This window comes from Chenopodium quinoa, unplaced genomic scaffold (genome assembly GCF_001683475.1).
Source record: "Chenopodium quinoa cultivar QQ74 unplaced genomic scaffold, ASM168347v1, whole genome shotgun sequence".
NCBI classification, from domain to species: Eukaryota; Viridiplantae; Streptophyta; class Magnoliopsida; order Caryophyllales; family Amaranthaceae; genus Chenopodium; species Chenopodium quinoa.
The window spans coordinates 5,269,680-5,285,128 of record NW_018742205.1 but is presented as its reverse complement, the minus strand read 5'-3'; the positions used below and the strand labels follow the sequence as shown (position 1 = coordinate 5,285,128).

General features: G+C 35.1%; 1 protein-coding gene across 3 annotated transcripts in view; it reads left to right on the top strand.

The window, feature by feature from the left end:
- LOC110730386 (protein PAM71-homolog, chloroplastic-like) overlaps positions 1-15,449 on the top strand; it is a 21,311-nt gene extending 5,862 nt beyond the window's left edge. For 2 of the 3 annotated variants that reach the window (XM_021910178.1, XM_021910184.1), the window contains exons 3-11: positions 1,254-1,413; positions 4,375-4,558; positions 8,392-8,439; positions 9,954-10,050; positions 12,742-12,899; positions 14,453-14,518; positions 14,600-14,650; positions 14,736-14,840; positions 14,922-15,449. In XM_021910178.1, coding sequence (XP_021765870.1) covers positions 1,254-1,413; positions 4,375-4,558; positions 8,392-8,439; positions 9,954-10,050; positions 12,742-12,899; positions 14,453-14,518; positions 14,600-14,650; positions 14,736-14,840; positions 14,922-14,987 — 935 coding nt within the window. In that variant the 3' untranslated portion in view covers positions 14,988-15,449. Of the gene's footprint in view, positions 1-1,253; positions 1,414-4,374; positions 4,559-8,391; positions 8,440-9,953; positions 10,051-12,741; positions 12,900-14,452; positions 14,537-14,599; positions 14,651-14,735; positions 14,841-14,921 lie in introns of those variants that run through there. The other variant, XR_002513055.1, reaches the window with a different exon arrangement.

Here is a 15,449-nt window from a genome sequence, read left to right as displayed (position 1 = left end):
GTTGTTTTCTTGTTTGATTTATACAGAAAGACCCATGGTTACTCATAAAAGTTGGAAGATGCATAAATTCATAAAATCTTTGTCTGTTCCATTTTTTTGGTGGTACTTTTTATTTTTATCCATTCTTTTTGTTGGTTACACTTTTTCTTTTATCCTATTTTGGCAGACTTTCCTCGCATTAACTCATCTACAACCACTCTACTCTTTCTTAACAAAACCCACTTACAACACTATCTCTCCTACTCTTAATACACATATCCCACCTTTCACATTCCCTTTCCACCTCTCATTGGTCTATGGTATGCTCATGAAGTATTACTAACATATAAAACCGAAGGCAGTCTTAACTGATAATCCTATCATAGTTTTGAAATTGTGAAAGACCGTAATCTACTTTTGCCAACCTCTTATATCTTCTCATGTGCATTCATTTTGTTTCTGTGATTAGTTTAGTTGTCTTTGACATGTGTGGTTGGAGGGTCGAGAAGGGTGTAAAAATAGTTGTAGAATATATTGGATAGGAGGATAGTGTTATATTGTCTGCTTCTGTGCCCTATTACATAAGAGACATTTAAGGCTGTGAATATTGTTTGTTATATTTGGTGATTTTCATTTTCAAAATGCCTGAGTTTTTTGAGTGTGACCATCAATGTGTCCAAATGCCGATATGTATATCATTATAGGACACTCCTATATGCCATTATACAGTCAATCTTGGTAACGTTGATGATGTTTTAGTGAACTAAGGGCAATGTACATGTTTTGACTTTGGTCTTTAGTATCTATATTTTTTTGTATGAGTATCATATTTAATGAAGAAGGGACCAGAATTTTGTAGAATTCGATAATATCTGACTGAAAGAGCTTGGTGAAGCAAGTGGAACTAATTCCATGTTTGAATGATGACCTGTTAAGAGATCAAAGCTGTACCATGGCCTATAGGTGTCTTTCACTTCTGATATGGTCCGCTATTTACTTGAAATATTGTGTTTTTCTTGTCAGGACGTTATGTTTCTCCTTTTGCTGCTGAAATGGTGAGACTTAGTTTGTCCTTGCCTTTTGACTGTGTAATTGGTGGCATACCTACATTTTCTATACCGACTCTCATAAGAAACATTAATTTTTACTGAGAATCCTCAATTTGTGTTGACATATTCTTATACAAACCTAGTCTCTGGAATTCTAGGTTTTGGTATTTACACATTGATACACTAAATTTTGATTGATAAATAAATGTTTTTTATGTTTTGAAGTAAAACACAAGGAAACAAGGAAGTTCAAATCAGTCTTCAGTCCAGTCCAAAGCCAGGCCTCAAATGTTGGTGTTGGATCAAGTGACTTTGATGGAAGAGAGGAGTTTAATAGTCAGAATATATCTTCAAATGGCTCATCCACTGAAAGTTCCTCTCAAATGTAAGTATCAGTTGTCATTGTTTCAAGCTTGCAACCAATTAAGCTTTTATTTGTAATCTTTATGTCATAAAAAGTTTGTATCAGTTTTCGTTGTTGCAAGTTTGCAACCAAGTAAGTTGTTGTTTGTAGTCTGTATGTCATAAACAGTTGTGTTTATGTGAAAACACGTATGACTGATAGGCATCACCTAATAATAAATAAGCCTATAGTCCACTAACAAGGTGGTGAGGGAAGTAGGGTCGTACAATGTCTTTTTGATCCTATTATATATGCGGTCTAGTGTTTTGATGCTGGAATAATTGAAACTAAGACAATAATTGAATAGGGAATAATCAATACTAAGGTCTTGTTTGGTTGACAACATAAAATGGGGAAAGTGGAAATTCATGGAAATTGATAAGTTGGATAGTTGTTTGGTTGACATACAAAATCAAAAATGGAGGAAGTGGGAATTCATGGGAATTTCAACTTCCTACAAAATATGAAAAGTAAATTACCAAGCCCCCCTTGGTTAATCAGGTTTTATGGGAATTTGAAACTCCCCCCCCCCCCTTGTCTTCCCCAATTCTTCACTTTCTCTCTCTACTTTCCAAACCCTAACTTCTCAACTTACATACTTTAAATCTCTCACCCTTTCTTCATCTCTCAAATTCTCAAACTTTGTTAAATCTACTATCTTAATGCACTGTATTTTATCCTCGTTCTCTAAAGTCTTACAAGTTTCTAATATTCCAAATAGAAAAACTTTCAAGAACTCAAATATGGCACCAAAAAGGTCAAGAACGGGTTTGAGAGTTCGAGATAACCACAATCGGAGATTCAACAAGACCCAGACTAGATTTTTAGGACATAGTCATCGACACTGCAGACTAAAGGGTACTTCTCGATCATTATTAGTTTTAAAAAGCATAAGGCACACAGGGAGCCTAGGCACTAGGCACAAAGCGCATGCACGCGCCTTCCATATATGAGGCACCATTTTTTTTTTAATTAATTTATTTATTTATATACTGCTTTCTAAGTATTAAATATGTCCAAAAAAAAAAAAACTCAAATTTAATCTTTAAAACTGATTTACAATAACCTGGTTTTTTTTTTTTTTTTTTTTTTTTTTTTTTTTTTTTTTTTGTAAAAACAATCAGAAAGAGAGGGAGTTTAAAGTTGAAAGTTCTAGATCCTCTTAGAGGGTAAAAAAAAAATTCATAATTGTCAATTAATTCCTACTTGTTTCATTCATAGAAATCCTTTAAATGATATGGAAATTGATGATGAGGTAAAAATGTTGTTTGCTCAAATGTTTAGTTTGTCTTGTTACACTTTTTCCCTAATTACTTACAGTATGAATTTTTGAGCTCTTAAGTGTTGTGAAATCTAGAGGTGATGACATTACCTTGTACTTTAAATTAATGATTACAAATATTAATATGAGTTTGAATGAGTTTGCACGAATTTTTGGCCTAAGCAATAATTTTATTCACAAATCGCCGCCCGAATATATCGTCATAAGAGAACTGTGACTCCCTCCATCATCTGTATGCCACTCGAATCCACCACCTTGTCTCTAAGGTTTGGCACTGGTTTGCCGGCTTTACTATTTTTAGGAGGCATGAGCCTCAAAATGTTCATAGTGAGGAATTGGCCATTTTCGGTAGTTATGTTTACCGAACAACTAACCATACAAAATTAATTTTGCGCACCAACTTGCAGTCCACCATAAGGAGATAGCTAAGGCACCTCACTGCTGTCCCATTTACTTGGGTGGCTTGATCTCCCACATTGCTTTTGCTAAGATCGGTTTCGTTGAAACTGAGCATGTCCTGGTCCTGGTCCTATCCAATTCGATCTAGCCTATTACAATAGTGTACATGGGTTTGTAATAACTGTACTCCTACAAAGCAATAAAAACTAAGCTAATTGCATCTAAGGATATACTAAGGTCTATCAAAGTAAATACAATTTCTCACTATCATTAGACTCCACAAATGACTTCTTTATATCTCTGTAGGAGTCATTTTTACTCTATAAATAATTATGGCATTCCTCCAGACCCAAATGCTATAAATTGCTTCAGCAATAGCCATCAAATAAAATATACTAGTTGCACTCGTTTTTTTGGCAATCTTAATTGCAATATGCACTTCTTCTCTGAAAGACTTGATCTGCCTTCTCACCTGCAACACATTGAGCACATATGTCCAGACTTCAGCTGATGAGCTGAGAGAGAGCAAGAGAAGAACTAATGTTCAATGCTCTCTGGAGCCTGATCATATAACTGCAGCTTTGCACACATTCAATGCCCCAACTAGTGATTCTGTCTTTAGTGGGTAGTATATGCAAGACAGTCATCCATAAAGTGAATACAATTTTAGGACAAGCTTTAATATTACAGACCACCCTTCTCCACATCACCTTCTCATATGGTCCTTGAAGCTTCTGTTACATAAGTTTGATTGAGAAGCCATCTCTACTGTTATCTGCATTCCACCCACCAACCTTACCAATGTAGTCTCTACATCTCTAAATTTTCCTCTCAAGCCATGAAGCGTGGAATAAGCATAGTGAAGACATCCCTTTCCTTGATATAGGCATAGTGGAATAGGCATATGTGAATTCATTCGACCGAAAGCTTGTCCTTTCTGTAAGCTAATGCCAAATGGAGTTTGGTAAGGGCAGCCTTATTCCACACATGAAGGCATTTCATAATGCTGTATGAACTGTGTCATCTCTTTAGTATCCTACTTAAGATAATGTCTCGTGTGGCTGTGTCTGAAGTTTGTACTGTGATGTGTCTGACAGAATAACATGTTTGTGACTCCTGCTCCTGTACTTTGATGTGACAACCTTTACATTGTTCACCTTTTGACTTCTGATTAGTCTATATCATCTCTTAATCGCATATGATCTGTTGCAATGTGTATTAGGATGACATCAATTTGTGTTTAATTTTCAATTGTTTGGCAGTGACAAGCGTCCTAGCCGAATCCCTTATCCTCTCTCTATAGCTATGGTTCTAGGTGTGTGTGCTCTGGTGTTTTCCCTTGTTATGTTTGTCAAAGGAGGGCCTTCATCAATTTTGGCTGCTATTGCAAAGACCGGATTTACTGCTGCATTCACATTAATATTTGTCTCGGAAATTGGGGATAAGGTATACATTTTTGTAACAAAGCTTTTATCTGTTCTTTTGAAATTATATTGGTCTGCAGTCTGCACTCTGCAGTTTTATTTGAGTCTGTGATTTAAATTAGAAAAATCACCAGGAGTGTATCACATTCCTTGATCACATCTTCTTTTGATTTGAGTATATAATGTTAATTACAGATGGCTAGTTACTTTGCTAACCTAAATTTGAAAATAATGTTGAACCCATGTTTTTTTATTTTATTTTTTTTTATAATTGAAACATCAAGATAAATAGTTTTCCATATGAACTGGCCAGCATTACTGTGCTGCTATAATAGTAGATGTGATATTATAATTATGTTTGAGCTCTTGTTTGGTCATCAAGGAGGATCTCCTCTGTACTAAATGTCTGGGTTTATGATAATGACATCCTCCTCCTGGGCTGCTTGTAAGGACTTTAGTGATTAGTTCTTATAAATGATCTCTTTTAGGAGCATCTCATGATTCTTCTTAGGTTCTAAATTAGCTAGCGTTTTTCGATAGAATCTCTTGGTGTGGCCAGGGTTGATGCTGCTTAGATATGTTTGGAGGACAAGTTCAATAGAGTTAATGTGTGGTACAAACATATTTGAGATTGAATTATGACCAAATATTAATGGCAACTCCATTTATGTTAGATACCTCTCTGCTAGGCATCTTCAGAACTCATTTTAGAGGCTAACAGTAATTAGGGAAATGAATCTTTGACTGAAGAGCCTTAAAATTTGAAAAAATGCAAAATTCATGGGGACTTAATAAGAAAAAATTCTGTCTTTTGACTTCACTTATGTATTTTGACTGCCTGCCTATAGAAGTGCTTCTAAGAGATAATAACATTTTGGAAGAATTTGTTACTCCTACATGGGTAAACCAAAGAAGAGATAGAGGTAAAAAAAAAAGTTGAAGGAAGCAAAATATGTGCCTTTTCTGTCAATGTTCGCCTAGCCTTTTCCACTCAATTCTAGTGTTTTGAGTTTTTCCACTTTCATGTGCTCTTATATGTTGAGGTAGTGTATTGAGTTTCAAAAGTTTAGGGTAGGTGAGTGATAAATTGAATGCTCTTTGGGTACATGCGTTCAAATTCATTTGGTTTTCATTTGTTTATGGACACCCTTAGGGCATGCTTGGAATGCTAGTAAGAAGGGAGGAAAATTTATTGGAAGAAAAATATCTGACGTTTTTGAAATGCCTAATTTGGAGATAGAATTGTAAAAGGGTAACATGTTCCCCTCAAAATAGGGGTACAAGTTATCATGACCCCCTAGGGCTATGTTTCTCGGACTCGGGTACCCATGTCCGACACGAGTATGTGTCCAAGTGTCCGACTCGGCTATATTGTTAAAAAATTATATGATTTTGTGCTAAAATGAAGTGTCCAAGTGTCATACCCATGTTCGAGTGTCGAGGGTCCGGCGCGGGTACTTGAGGTGAAATGAAGAGCCCGAGTAACATAGCCCTAGGGTAACTCCCCCCTCTGAATAATTATCTAGCTTCCTCCTTTTTCCTCGCGCCATTTCATCTCACTCCTCCTTGCCATTCTCCTCGACCTTTGTCTTGCTCTACCTTAATCTCTCTCCTTGTTCTCTCAATTCCCAATGAGCTTATCGTCGAAAATTAAGTGGGTAAAATCTTACTCTATGGTGGTCAAAATTGACCAAAGATTTCAAATCAAAACCTTCAATGTCAAACTGACCACCATGGAGCTTGATTTTTCCCACAAAAGACTCTCAGTTGCGATTTCAATATTTCTCTCTTTCCTCTCTATTTTGCGGTGGTTTGTGAGGTGATATAATTTGCAATAGTTTGCATTGCGGTGGTTTATATGATAGGGCTTTTTTGCTGTGATTTTTGTGGTGGTAATGGCTGGTGTTGTCGGTAGTAACGATTGATGGTTGCATCTGTCGTGTCCTCTCTCCATTTGGACCTGTTCTCTTCACCTGAAATAAGGTGGTTGGGTGTGAATCTGATCTTAATTTTTCTGATTTGGTCTAGTTTGTTTTGATGCATTATTTTATTAAACTTTGACTGCGTTTTTAATCTAATCTATCAGGAAAAAAAAAAAAAATCAATTTGGATCTTATTAGGATCGTCTCATCAATCATGTACTTTTCAAATATATAATTTTCATAATTTATTTTAAATACACAATTAAAGATATTTAGCAATTAGTAAACAAGAATTAAAGGTTCTGATCTAAATATTTCCGGTCTGATCTAATTTGATTTTGACAAGAATAAGAAATGAGTATCTAAAATAAGTTAGAGAGAAAAAGTCCTTTCTCCATTGTAGACAACTTTGTTCATTACCCTTGAAATAATGCCAAACTTGAGCAAATGAAAATATTATCCCTTTAATTGATCCTCTAGTAAAATTTATACCCTTAAAATTACTCCCTTAACTATTTAAGAGAATCCAGGCAAGCCTTAAGGATTCAATTAGAGAGCTTAAACTAATTAGGGAAACGAGGTTGCGACTAAAGAACCCTGAGAACCGATCTGCCCTTTTTTTCCCATTGGAGTAACAAGTTCTGGAATCTGGCTTTGGTTTGAAGTATACAAGTTGTTATTAAAGTAGCTTCATTTCTGGTACCATCAAATTGCTTTATAGGACTAATAGCTTTTGGATGAGTATCCGGCTTATAGAAACAACTTGAAAAGTACATTGATTTTAATAGGAAAGCAAAAAATGTAAACAAACCAGTTGATTCTGACATGAAGCTAGATTTTCTTATGATTAATAAATATCATTTGCTGGCTTGTTACGACTCATTTCTGCTGTTATGAATTGCTTTGTTCTTTTTTAAAGTTTAACTGCAATGTATTCCTTTTTGGAAGTTGCAAATTAGTTGCAACATTACTTTATTTGGCCAATTGATTCTCTCTATCTTTCTCCTTATCACATGGGTCCACCTATTTGCTCTCTCTCTCTTTTCTCTCCTAAATAATTATGTATCCCCTCCACTTTACATGTTTACAATTAAAAGAGAACGGAGGAAGTATGTCAGTTTCATGGGCTCCTGATGCTACTCATTTTGTCAGTTCCTGCTCTATACAGCCCTTCTAATTTAGCTTTTGCATTCTCTTTACATAACTCTTGCATTTTGAAACACAAGTATATAAGCATTTTCTTGTTTTGAAAGTAACCTTCCATACACAGCGATTGGCTTCTGTTGTCTTAGGCATGACTAGTTAGTTTCCAATGTGATGTAAAGTTATTAAAATCAAGATTCTACTTTGAGGGCCTTTAGAATTGAATTGTAAAATCGAATCAAGTACATTATACTCAAATTTCATTGAATATGTTTGTATTATAAGTTAAAAACCTAACTACTGATAGAAAATAGTTGTTTACCCACTAAACAGCCAATAATTGACAGTGCAATTATTAATAACTTTGTAGGCATGTTTTAAATTTGTAAGGTTTTTGTTAGTTAAAAGAAATATGTAAAATCGGGTACAATTGTAATTCGAATCACATGGCCGTACAACAATCGTAAGACTCTAAGATTTAAAACGCGATTTTAATAACTATGGATGTAGGATTATTGGCTGTTAGAAGTGAACGAAAAGAGCCTTTTAATCAGAGTTGGAATATAGCTCTTTTGAAATGCATATTTTACCTACTGTTTATGGAAGGTTTTTACATAATATACTGACAATGTTCAGTATAATGTTTAACTGTAATAGGCCTGAGATCAGATAAACTCGTGCAATTTTCAGATAAATGTTATATTTTCATTTTGTATACCCTTAGACTTCCTCTGGAATGTTATTTTGTGAAATGGAAATATTGATAAGTTGCTTTGTGTCCTTGGAACAGACATTTTTTATTGCTGCTCTCCTGGCCATGCAGTATAAAAAAGGACTGGTATGATTCTCTCTCTCGCTCTCTCAGTGTGTGTGTGTGTCTGCGCGCGTGTATGTGTATTTGTGAGCATACTCAACACACGCACTCATTTTTCACATTCATGACTGCATTTTAAGTTATTAAACTTATGTACAACATTGAATTCTTTCAATAACAGCTTTCTTGTAAATGCCAAAATGAAGGTCATGTCATTTTGCTAATAACGTATCACATATAAACTCATCCTAAGGTCTGATGCTTTCATGTATTCTACTTGGCAGGACAGCTAATAATACTATAATAGTACATGACTACATATTGATGCTCAATCTCTCATAAGGTGGATGATGTACCACCTTAATGTAAAATAATAATGGAACATTAGAAATTTGAGTATCTGTAATCAGTGAGCTCTAATAAAATTTGAATTTATAAATGACAGCCTTCTTTACATTAGAGTGTGTAGGTGACACTTTTTAGCCATTCTACAAGAAGTCTCCTGTTTCCTCTTTATATAAGCAGAATAATTTAGGCATAGTTTCACATGTGCTTTTTGCTCAGGAATAGTCAAGAGGATGCCAGTTAATTTTACCTCTTTTCTTTGTGTTGAAATTGGTTGTCAGAATTCAGGCATGAAAAGTTGAATTTTTATAAAAAGGATACGCTTTGCCAGATAACATGAAGAGCAGAGTGGAGAAATCACTAGATTAGGTGGAATACTTTTTAACCCAGTCCACTGTTTTCAATTAGGGTTGAATTTGTCAAAGAGGATCTTTTCCCGAGATTTGCATGACACCAAAGAATTGTGTGCCCCGTGTAAAGATCGTCTATTTATCTGTTTGGGACATGTGATGTTATACTTCCTAATCAAGCAGTATAGGGTTAAAAAGACGGATTGAAAGGAACATCTTATAATTAAAACATGCAGTAAATCAGTCTAACGTTTCATAAATCTATCAATGATGAGTTGGCCCTTGAGAAGTGACAACCACAAGTCATGTAGAAAATCGATGAAGCTTGAGAAACTGAAAAAGGAAAAGAGTAAGCTTATCTGACTAGGCCATGCCAAGGTTTATGATAACATGGATTGATGCACTAAATAAGCGTAAGATATATTACTAGAACCTTGTTACTCTCTCTGTTGCTAGCGCATGTTTACTTATTCAGAAATTAATAAATAGCCTTCAACCATGTTTCTAGTGCACTAGTTTTGCTAGTGCTTAATTGCTTATTGTGTCACTAGTTTCTCCAGGTATATTACAGAGTGGATATCACTCTATTGGAAGGTTCAAAAAGTTATGGTAACTGACTTCTGTCTGCGGGGTATCTAAGTTTTGTTCACCTTGAACTTTTGGGTCGCCATTCTGTGGAGCTACTATATTACAGTGTTGAATGTAGCTTTTTCATTGCACAAGTCCTTTTTCTGCGTCATGATTAACTGTTAAAGCATTTTCTAAAGGGAGGATGATCACAGGAATTTAGTGTACTTCCACTGATGGAAATCATATGTTACAGTCTTTTTTTTCATGAAACAGGTGCTGTTAGGATCAATGGGTGCCCTTGGACTGATGACCATCCTCTCTGTGATTATAGGACGAGTATTTCAGTCTGTACCGGCTCAATTTCAGACAAGTATGTGTTTAATACCTCATATTTGAGGAATCATGTTTGTAATTGTTGGCCTAACTTATGTATGCACTGTGTCAGGGAGTCAGGCTCATGAAACCACCTTTTCTATTTTTCTTGGGAAATTCTCATGTTGCCTCTAACAATTGCTACGCTTGATTGGTAGCCCCTTTTTTTGTAAAAAAAAAATATTCATAAAATGACCCTAATTCAGTTTTTATTCACTTAAAGCGTTTATAAGACCTAAATGGATTAGTTTTCACTAAACTGCAAACCATGGTTAACCTATAAATAAATTTCTTAAATGGCCCTACAATCCTCAGCTTTCTCCCTACTTACACCACTTTACAGCATCAATCACCGCCACCGCACAACTGTTAGTAAGACCCTTTTTAGCCCAGCACAGTACACCAATCACTCTCCCTCCTTGATTTTAATTCATGGGTTTCGAGTACTGCTTTCGAATCCAAGGAGGTTTTACAAATTACAACCATCAAGAACACATTTAAGTATTTGAGAATCTGAAAAAGATGTCATATAGAACCTGTTATGAATATACTTAATCTGGCAATTTCTTAAGATATCTATTTTATACATTTCCAACGACACAAATGAAAAGGGCAATGTAGTTCAATTTGAGTTGCAATTAAACCATTTAAGAAGGCAATAAAAAAAAAAAATGACTTTTTTCGCCTTTTTTTTTTCTTCCCATTTTTGTCTTAATCACTTTAAACCATTTAAAAGTCTTCAATTTTCCATTAACTACAACCAAAGACAATAAGGGAAGCAGAAAAAAGAATGGGGAGCAGCTAATATCGGGAAACTAATTAAATAAATAAATTTTTACAAAATTGATTGATGAAGAAACGGAGACCTGATATAGTAGCAGGAGTAGGCAGGAGTATAAAACTGGAACAAAAGCGACAAGAAACCCTAGTGAATTATATCCTCAACACTATTCTCTCTCTCTCTCTGTAATAGACTAATCTAAGGAAGGGTAGTATGGGCATTCCGGTAATATTAGTTTATTAGGTTAGTAGTTTTAGCCTTAGTATAAATAGAGAGAGGGGAGAAAGGAGAAGGTAGGCAGAAATTTTTATTGAAGGGAGACCTTATAGAGTCATGGCCTCAAGTCATTGTTAGAGAGTGATAGCCTCTAGCTATTTTGAGAGTGATAGCCTAAAGCTATTAACCCTATCATTTTGTAACCCTTCCACCATTATCAATCAAATATTAAAGCTTTCGTCTCTATTATTTCCTCTTATTCAAGCAATTTACAAAAATCAGATTATCTAGTTTAATCAAAACCAATCTTTCTCTGTATTTTTACTGTTATATGCGTAAGTTAGCAGTAAGACCAGTTCATTACACTCTCTCATCCAATTCTGCTCCTGCTTTTAAAAAAACTCAGATTGCTTGGTGATGTTGGACACTTAGGCGTTAACGGAGGAAAGGAAATGGTGTTGGGCTGGTGGTTGGGTGTTGCTAATGGAGGTGGGTGGCCTGATTGGGGGACGAAGATAGAGAAGGGTGGGGGTTTGAGGGTTTTATTTTTATTTTTATTTTTTTTATTATTTTTTTAAGAAATAAAAAATATACTAACCATGTTTAGTTTTTTGATTAAAAACTTAAGAAACAACTCTCACTAATACAAGTTAGAATAACAGTTTAGTACTTGTCATATGAATACCAAGATAATCTATTTGATTCTACTTATTAGAGCAGATGGTCCTAAAACTTGAACAAATTAAAGTATGTCTTGGAGAATATCATTCTTGGACTTGGGATTTCATGCTGATTGTTCTTATGACATTGTAGGTCCTAACAATATTGATCGTAAGAAATACTACGTCCTGTTTTGCTGAGTTTTACTTACTATAGCTACGCAAACCAGGAAAAGAAATAATGAGGACCATACATTGGGTACTTTTGTATTAAAGAGGAGAAAGATAGAGAGTAAGAGATTTATTAAATAAAATTGGCCCCACAAAGTGGGGTTTTTAGATGATAAAAAGTGAATAAAAAGTTGTCATAAAAGGAATAAAGTAAAAGTGAGTAGAATTTAGAAAAACGGATGAAAACAGAAAGTGAGTAAGTCTTAGAAAAATGGAGGTAGTATAATATTCAGATAGTATTAATATGCGCGCATAACATAGTGTAGTTCAAGTTTTTTAATTATGTATATTAGATTATACTTGGGAAAAAAAAAAAACCTTCATGGCTCCTTGTTACTTTTTCTTACCTATATAGAGAACTTAGGGGGTGTTTGATTGGGGCTTTTGGAATGAATTGGAATAATGTCAAATCCATTCCGATGTTCAGTCGGACATTTAATGCTGTGGAATATCATAATATTTGTATCTAACTCTATTCCAACCCCCTAAAATCTCATACCTAACTCACCCTCTAAGATTCTAAAATCTAAATTCATACCATTATGTATGGGATCCCAATCCATTCCATTCTATTTAGAGAGAGAATAGTGGGTGTATATTTCTAATTAGAAAGTAAGGGATGTGAGAGAAAAGTAACGAAAAATTTGAGAGTATGGACCATAAGATGAGAGATTTAATAATTAAAAAAAATGTAGAAGATTTCCATTTGAAGGAGTATATATTAGATAATGGGTCAGTCTTGCATTGAGCTCTTTAAACATATAAAAAGTTTGATGCTAATCATGTATGGTCTCCTTTTCAGCTCTTCCGATCGGAGAGTACGCTGCTGTGACTCTTCTGCTATTCTTTGGCTTAAAGTCAATCAAAGATGCATGGGACCTTCCAGCAGATGATTCCAAAGATGAAAATAAAGATGGCTCTGAACTTGGTGAATATACTGAGGCTGAGGAGCTTGTGAAGGTGAATTTCAAAACACCGAATTTTATTTTCACGATACTTATAGATCACATATTTTTATTCTTCAAAAAACACCTTAACTCTCACTTCTTTCTAAGCTTACTATTACCTCTGTCTCATTTGCACCATTTCTGAATTAATAAATTTACTGCTCTAGTACTGGACCCTTAGGCTCTCAAGTGAATCTCTTTGACTAGGGGTGAAAGTTCGGTGTTCGGTTTGGATTATGGCCCAAACCGAAGCCAAACCGAAATAATTCGGTTTTACATTTTTCAATCCAAATCCACACCGAATTTTAATTCGGTCCAAACCAAACCGAACCGAATTTCTGATTAGCAAACCGAAACCGATCCATAAACCGAATTTTTTACCAGATGCAAATTGAAGTATAAGAAAACTAAGCAATCTTTATAATTATAAACATAAAATTACACAAACTAAACTGAGAATTAATTACATACAATCAACCATTATAAATTTGTCCACCGATTAAAAAAGAAATTAAATAAATAAATCAGATCTTCTGCTTCATGCATTCCTTCAATAATTTGGCTCAAAACCTCAGATCTATTCATTTCCTAATATAATTTCCTTTGAGTTATAAAAAAAATTAAATAGAAAAATAAAATCTTCTGCTTCTGCACCTCTTTACTAATATCATTTCCTTTTGAGTGACTGACCAGAGAGGTGGTGGTGAGGAGACGTGGTGGTGGTCGGCGGTGAAGTGGTGGTGATATGAGGGAAAACGAACAATGAAACACGAGCGGCCAGCGAACAACTTTGAGATACGTTGAGAGCACAAACACCGAAACAAGAACTGGTGGTGAGATACCTTAAGTGGACTTCTAGAGTGGTGGTGGACGGACAGAGTGAGGTGGTGAGGGAGAAAAGTGGGGAAATCTAGGGATTTGGTGAGGAAGGTGCCGAGAGAAAGTGAAAGGGAAATGGGAAAAGAGGGGAACAGTTTAGGGTTTTGGATATACATATGTAGGAAAATGGGTTGGGATTAGTGGGCTTAATAAACTTCGGTTTGGTTTTCGGTTTTCGGTTTTTCGAATCCCAAAACCGAATCCAAACCGATATATTTCGATTTCCATTTTTTCAAACCGATCCAAACCGAAAACCGAAAAAAACCGAACCGAATTGCTTATTCGGTTTGGTTTGGTTCGGTTTTCGGTTTTTATCCAATTTACTTTCACCCCTATCTTTGACTCCATTGTGTCCAATTAATTATATTTTCCTTCAAAGTTTCTAATTAGGACTTTGTTTGCTCTAACATAACAAATTAAATTCTCTACTTTTTATTGGGTTTACAATTGTTTCGTTTACTTTGTTTAATCTATATCAAGTATATAGATTAGATCTTATAAATTTATTAGCCCCCTCCCTCTGAGGATTAACTTCTCTGTAATGACACAATGGAGTTCTTGCTGCAAAACCAAATTTCTCTAATCATCCTACCCTCCCCCCCCCCTTCCTAAAAAAAATCCTAAAAGGTGAAAAGCTGTAATGATAATCATTGCATTAGTGAATGATAGCCTATTTTTACTGTGCAGGCTTCAAAACGACTGACAAACCCATTTGAAATTCTGTGGAAGTCATTCTGCCTTGTGTTCTTTGCAGTGAGTATATAATCGATCGTAAGTAGCTGTATTTATAATAATTTCATTTTGCTGAAACATGCTTACACTTTTGTTTCTGAGGAATGGGGTGATCGCTCAATGCTTGCTACCATCGCCCTTGGTGCTGCACAGGTACGATATAGACCTAGCATTCATATGTATAAACTTGTATGCATCCATAAGGTTTACAATTATATCTTAACTACTTAACTTTCAGTCTCCATGGGGCGTGGCAAGTGGAGCCATAGTGGGACACCTAGTTGCCACATCTGTTGCAGTTCTTGGAGGAGCATTTCTTGCCAAATACATTTCTGAAAAGCTGGTAGGTCACTGAAGTGTTTCTGCTGTTAAATTGTGCTATCTTGCTGCTCTTATTTATCATGCTCACTATATTTCCCTTTAGGTTGGCTACTTGGGAGGAGTCCTATTTCTTCTTTTTGCTGTAGCAACATTCTTTGGATTCTTTTAGTTCCTCGTGACATAACAGAGTCGAAGGATATTTTCCAAGATATTATATTCAAAGTGTTTATCTTCAAAAAGGAAATCTTCAGAAGATTTGTTCCCCAGATCAGGAACTCCTCCCCACTGACACATTAGTTGGATTGTGCAAGTAGAATCTATCAGCTTTATAGCCAGCTTGGAAATGTTCATACAAGTTACGCCATGCCAATTCAGCAACAGAGCACCTTAAGTAGGAAATTTGACAAATTCCAATAACCAGGTAAACAAAGTGAAACCTGTGAAGTATAGGTATTCATTGTTACTAATAAAATTTTTGTGCCTTCCTATGTATGACATTTATTTAAATTGCCATCTTGCAACAACCATTTTTGTATACATAATGATTTACCATGAATAAACAAGAGAGTTTTTTAAGTGTTATACGTTTCATTTTTTGGCATATATGGCATTATAGCTACATTACTCTTGA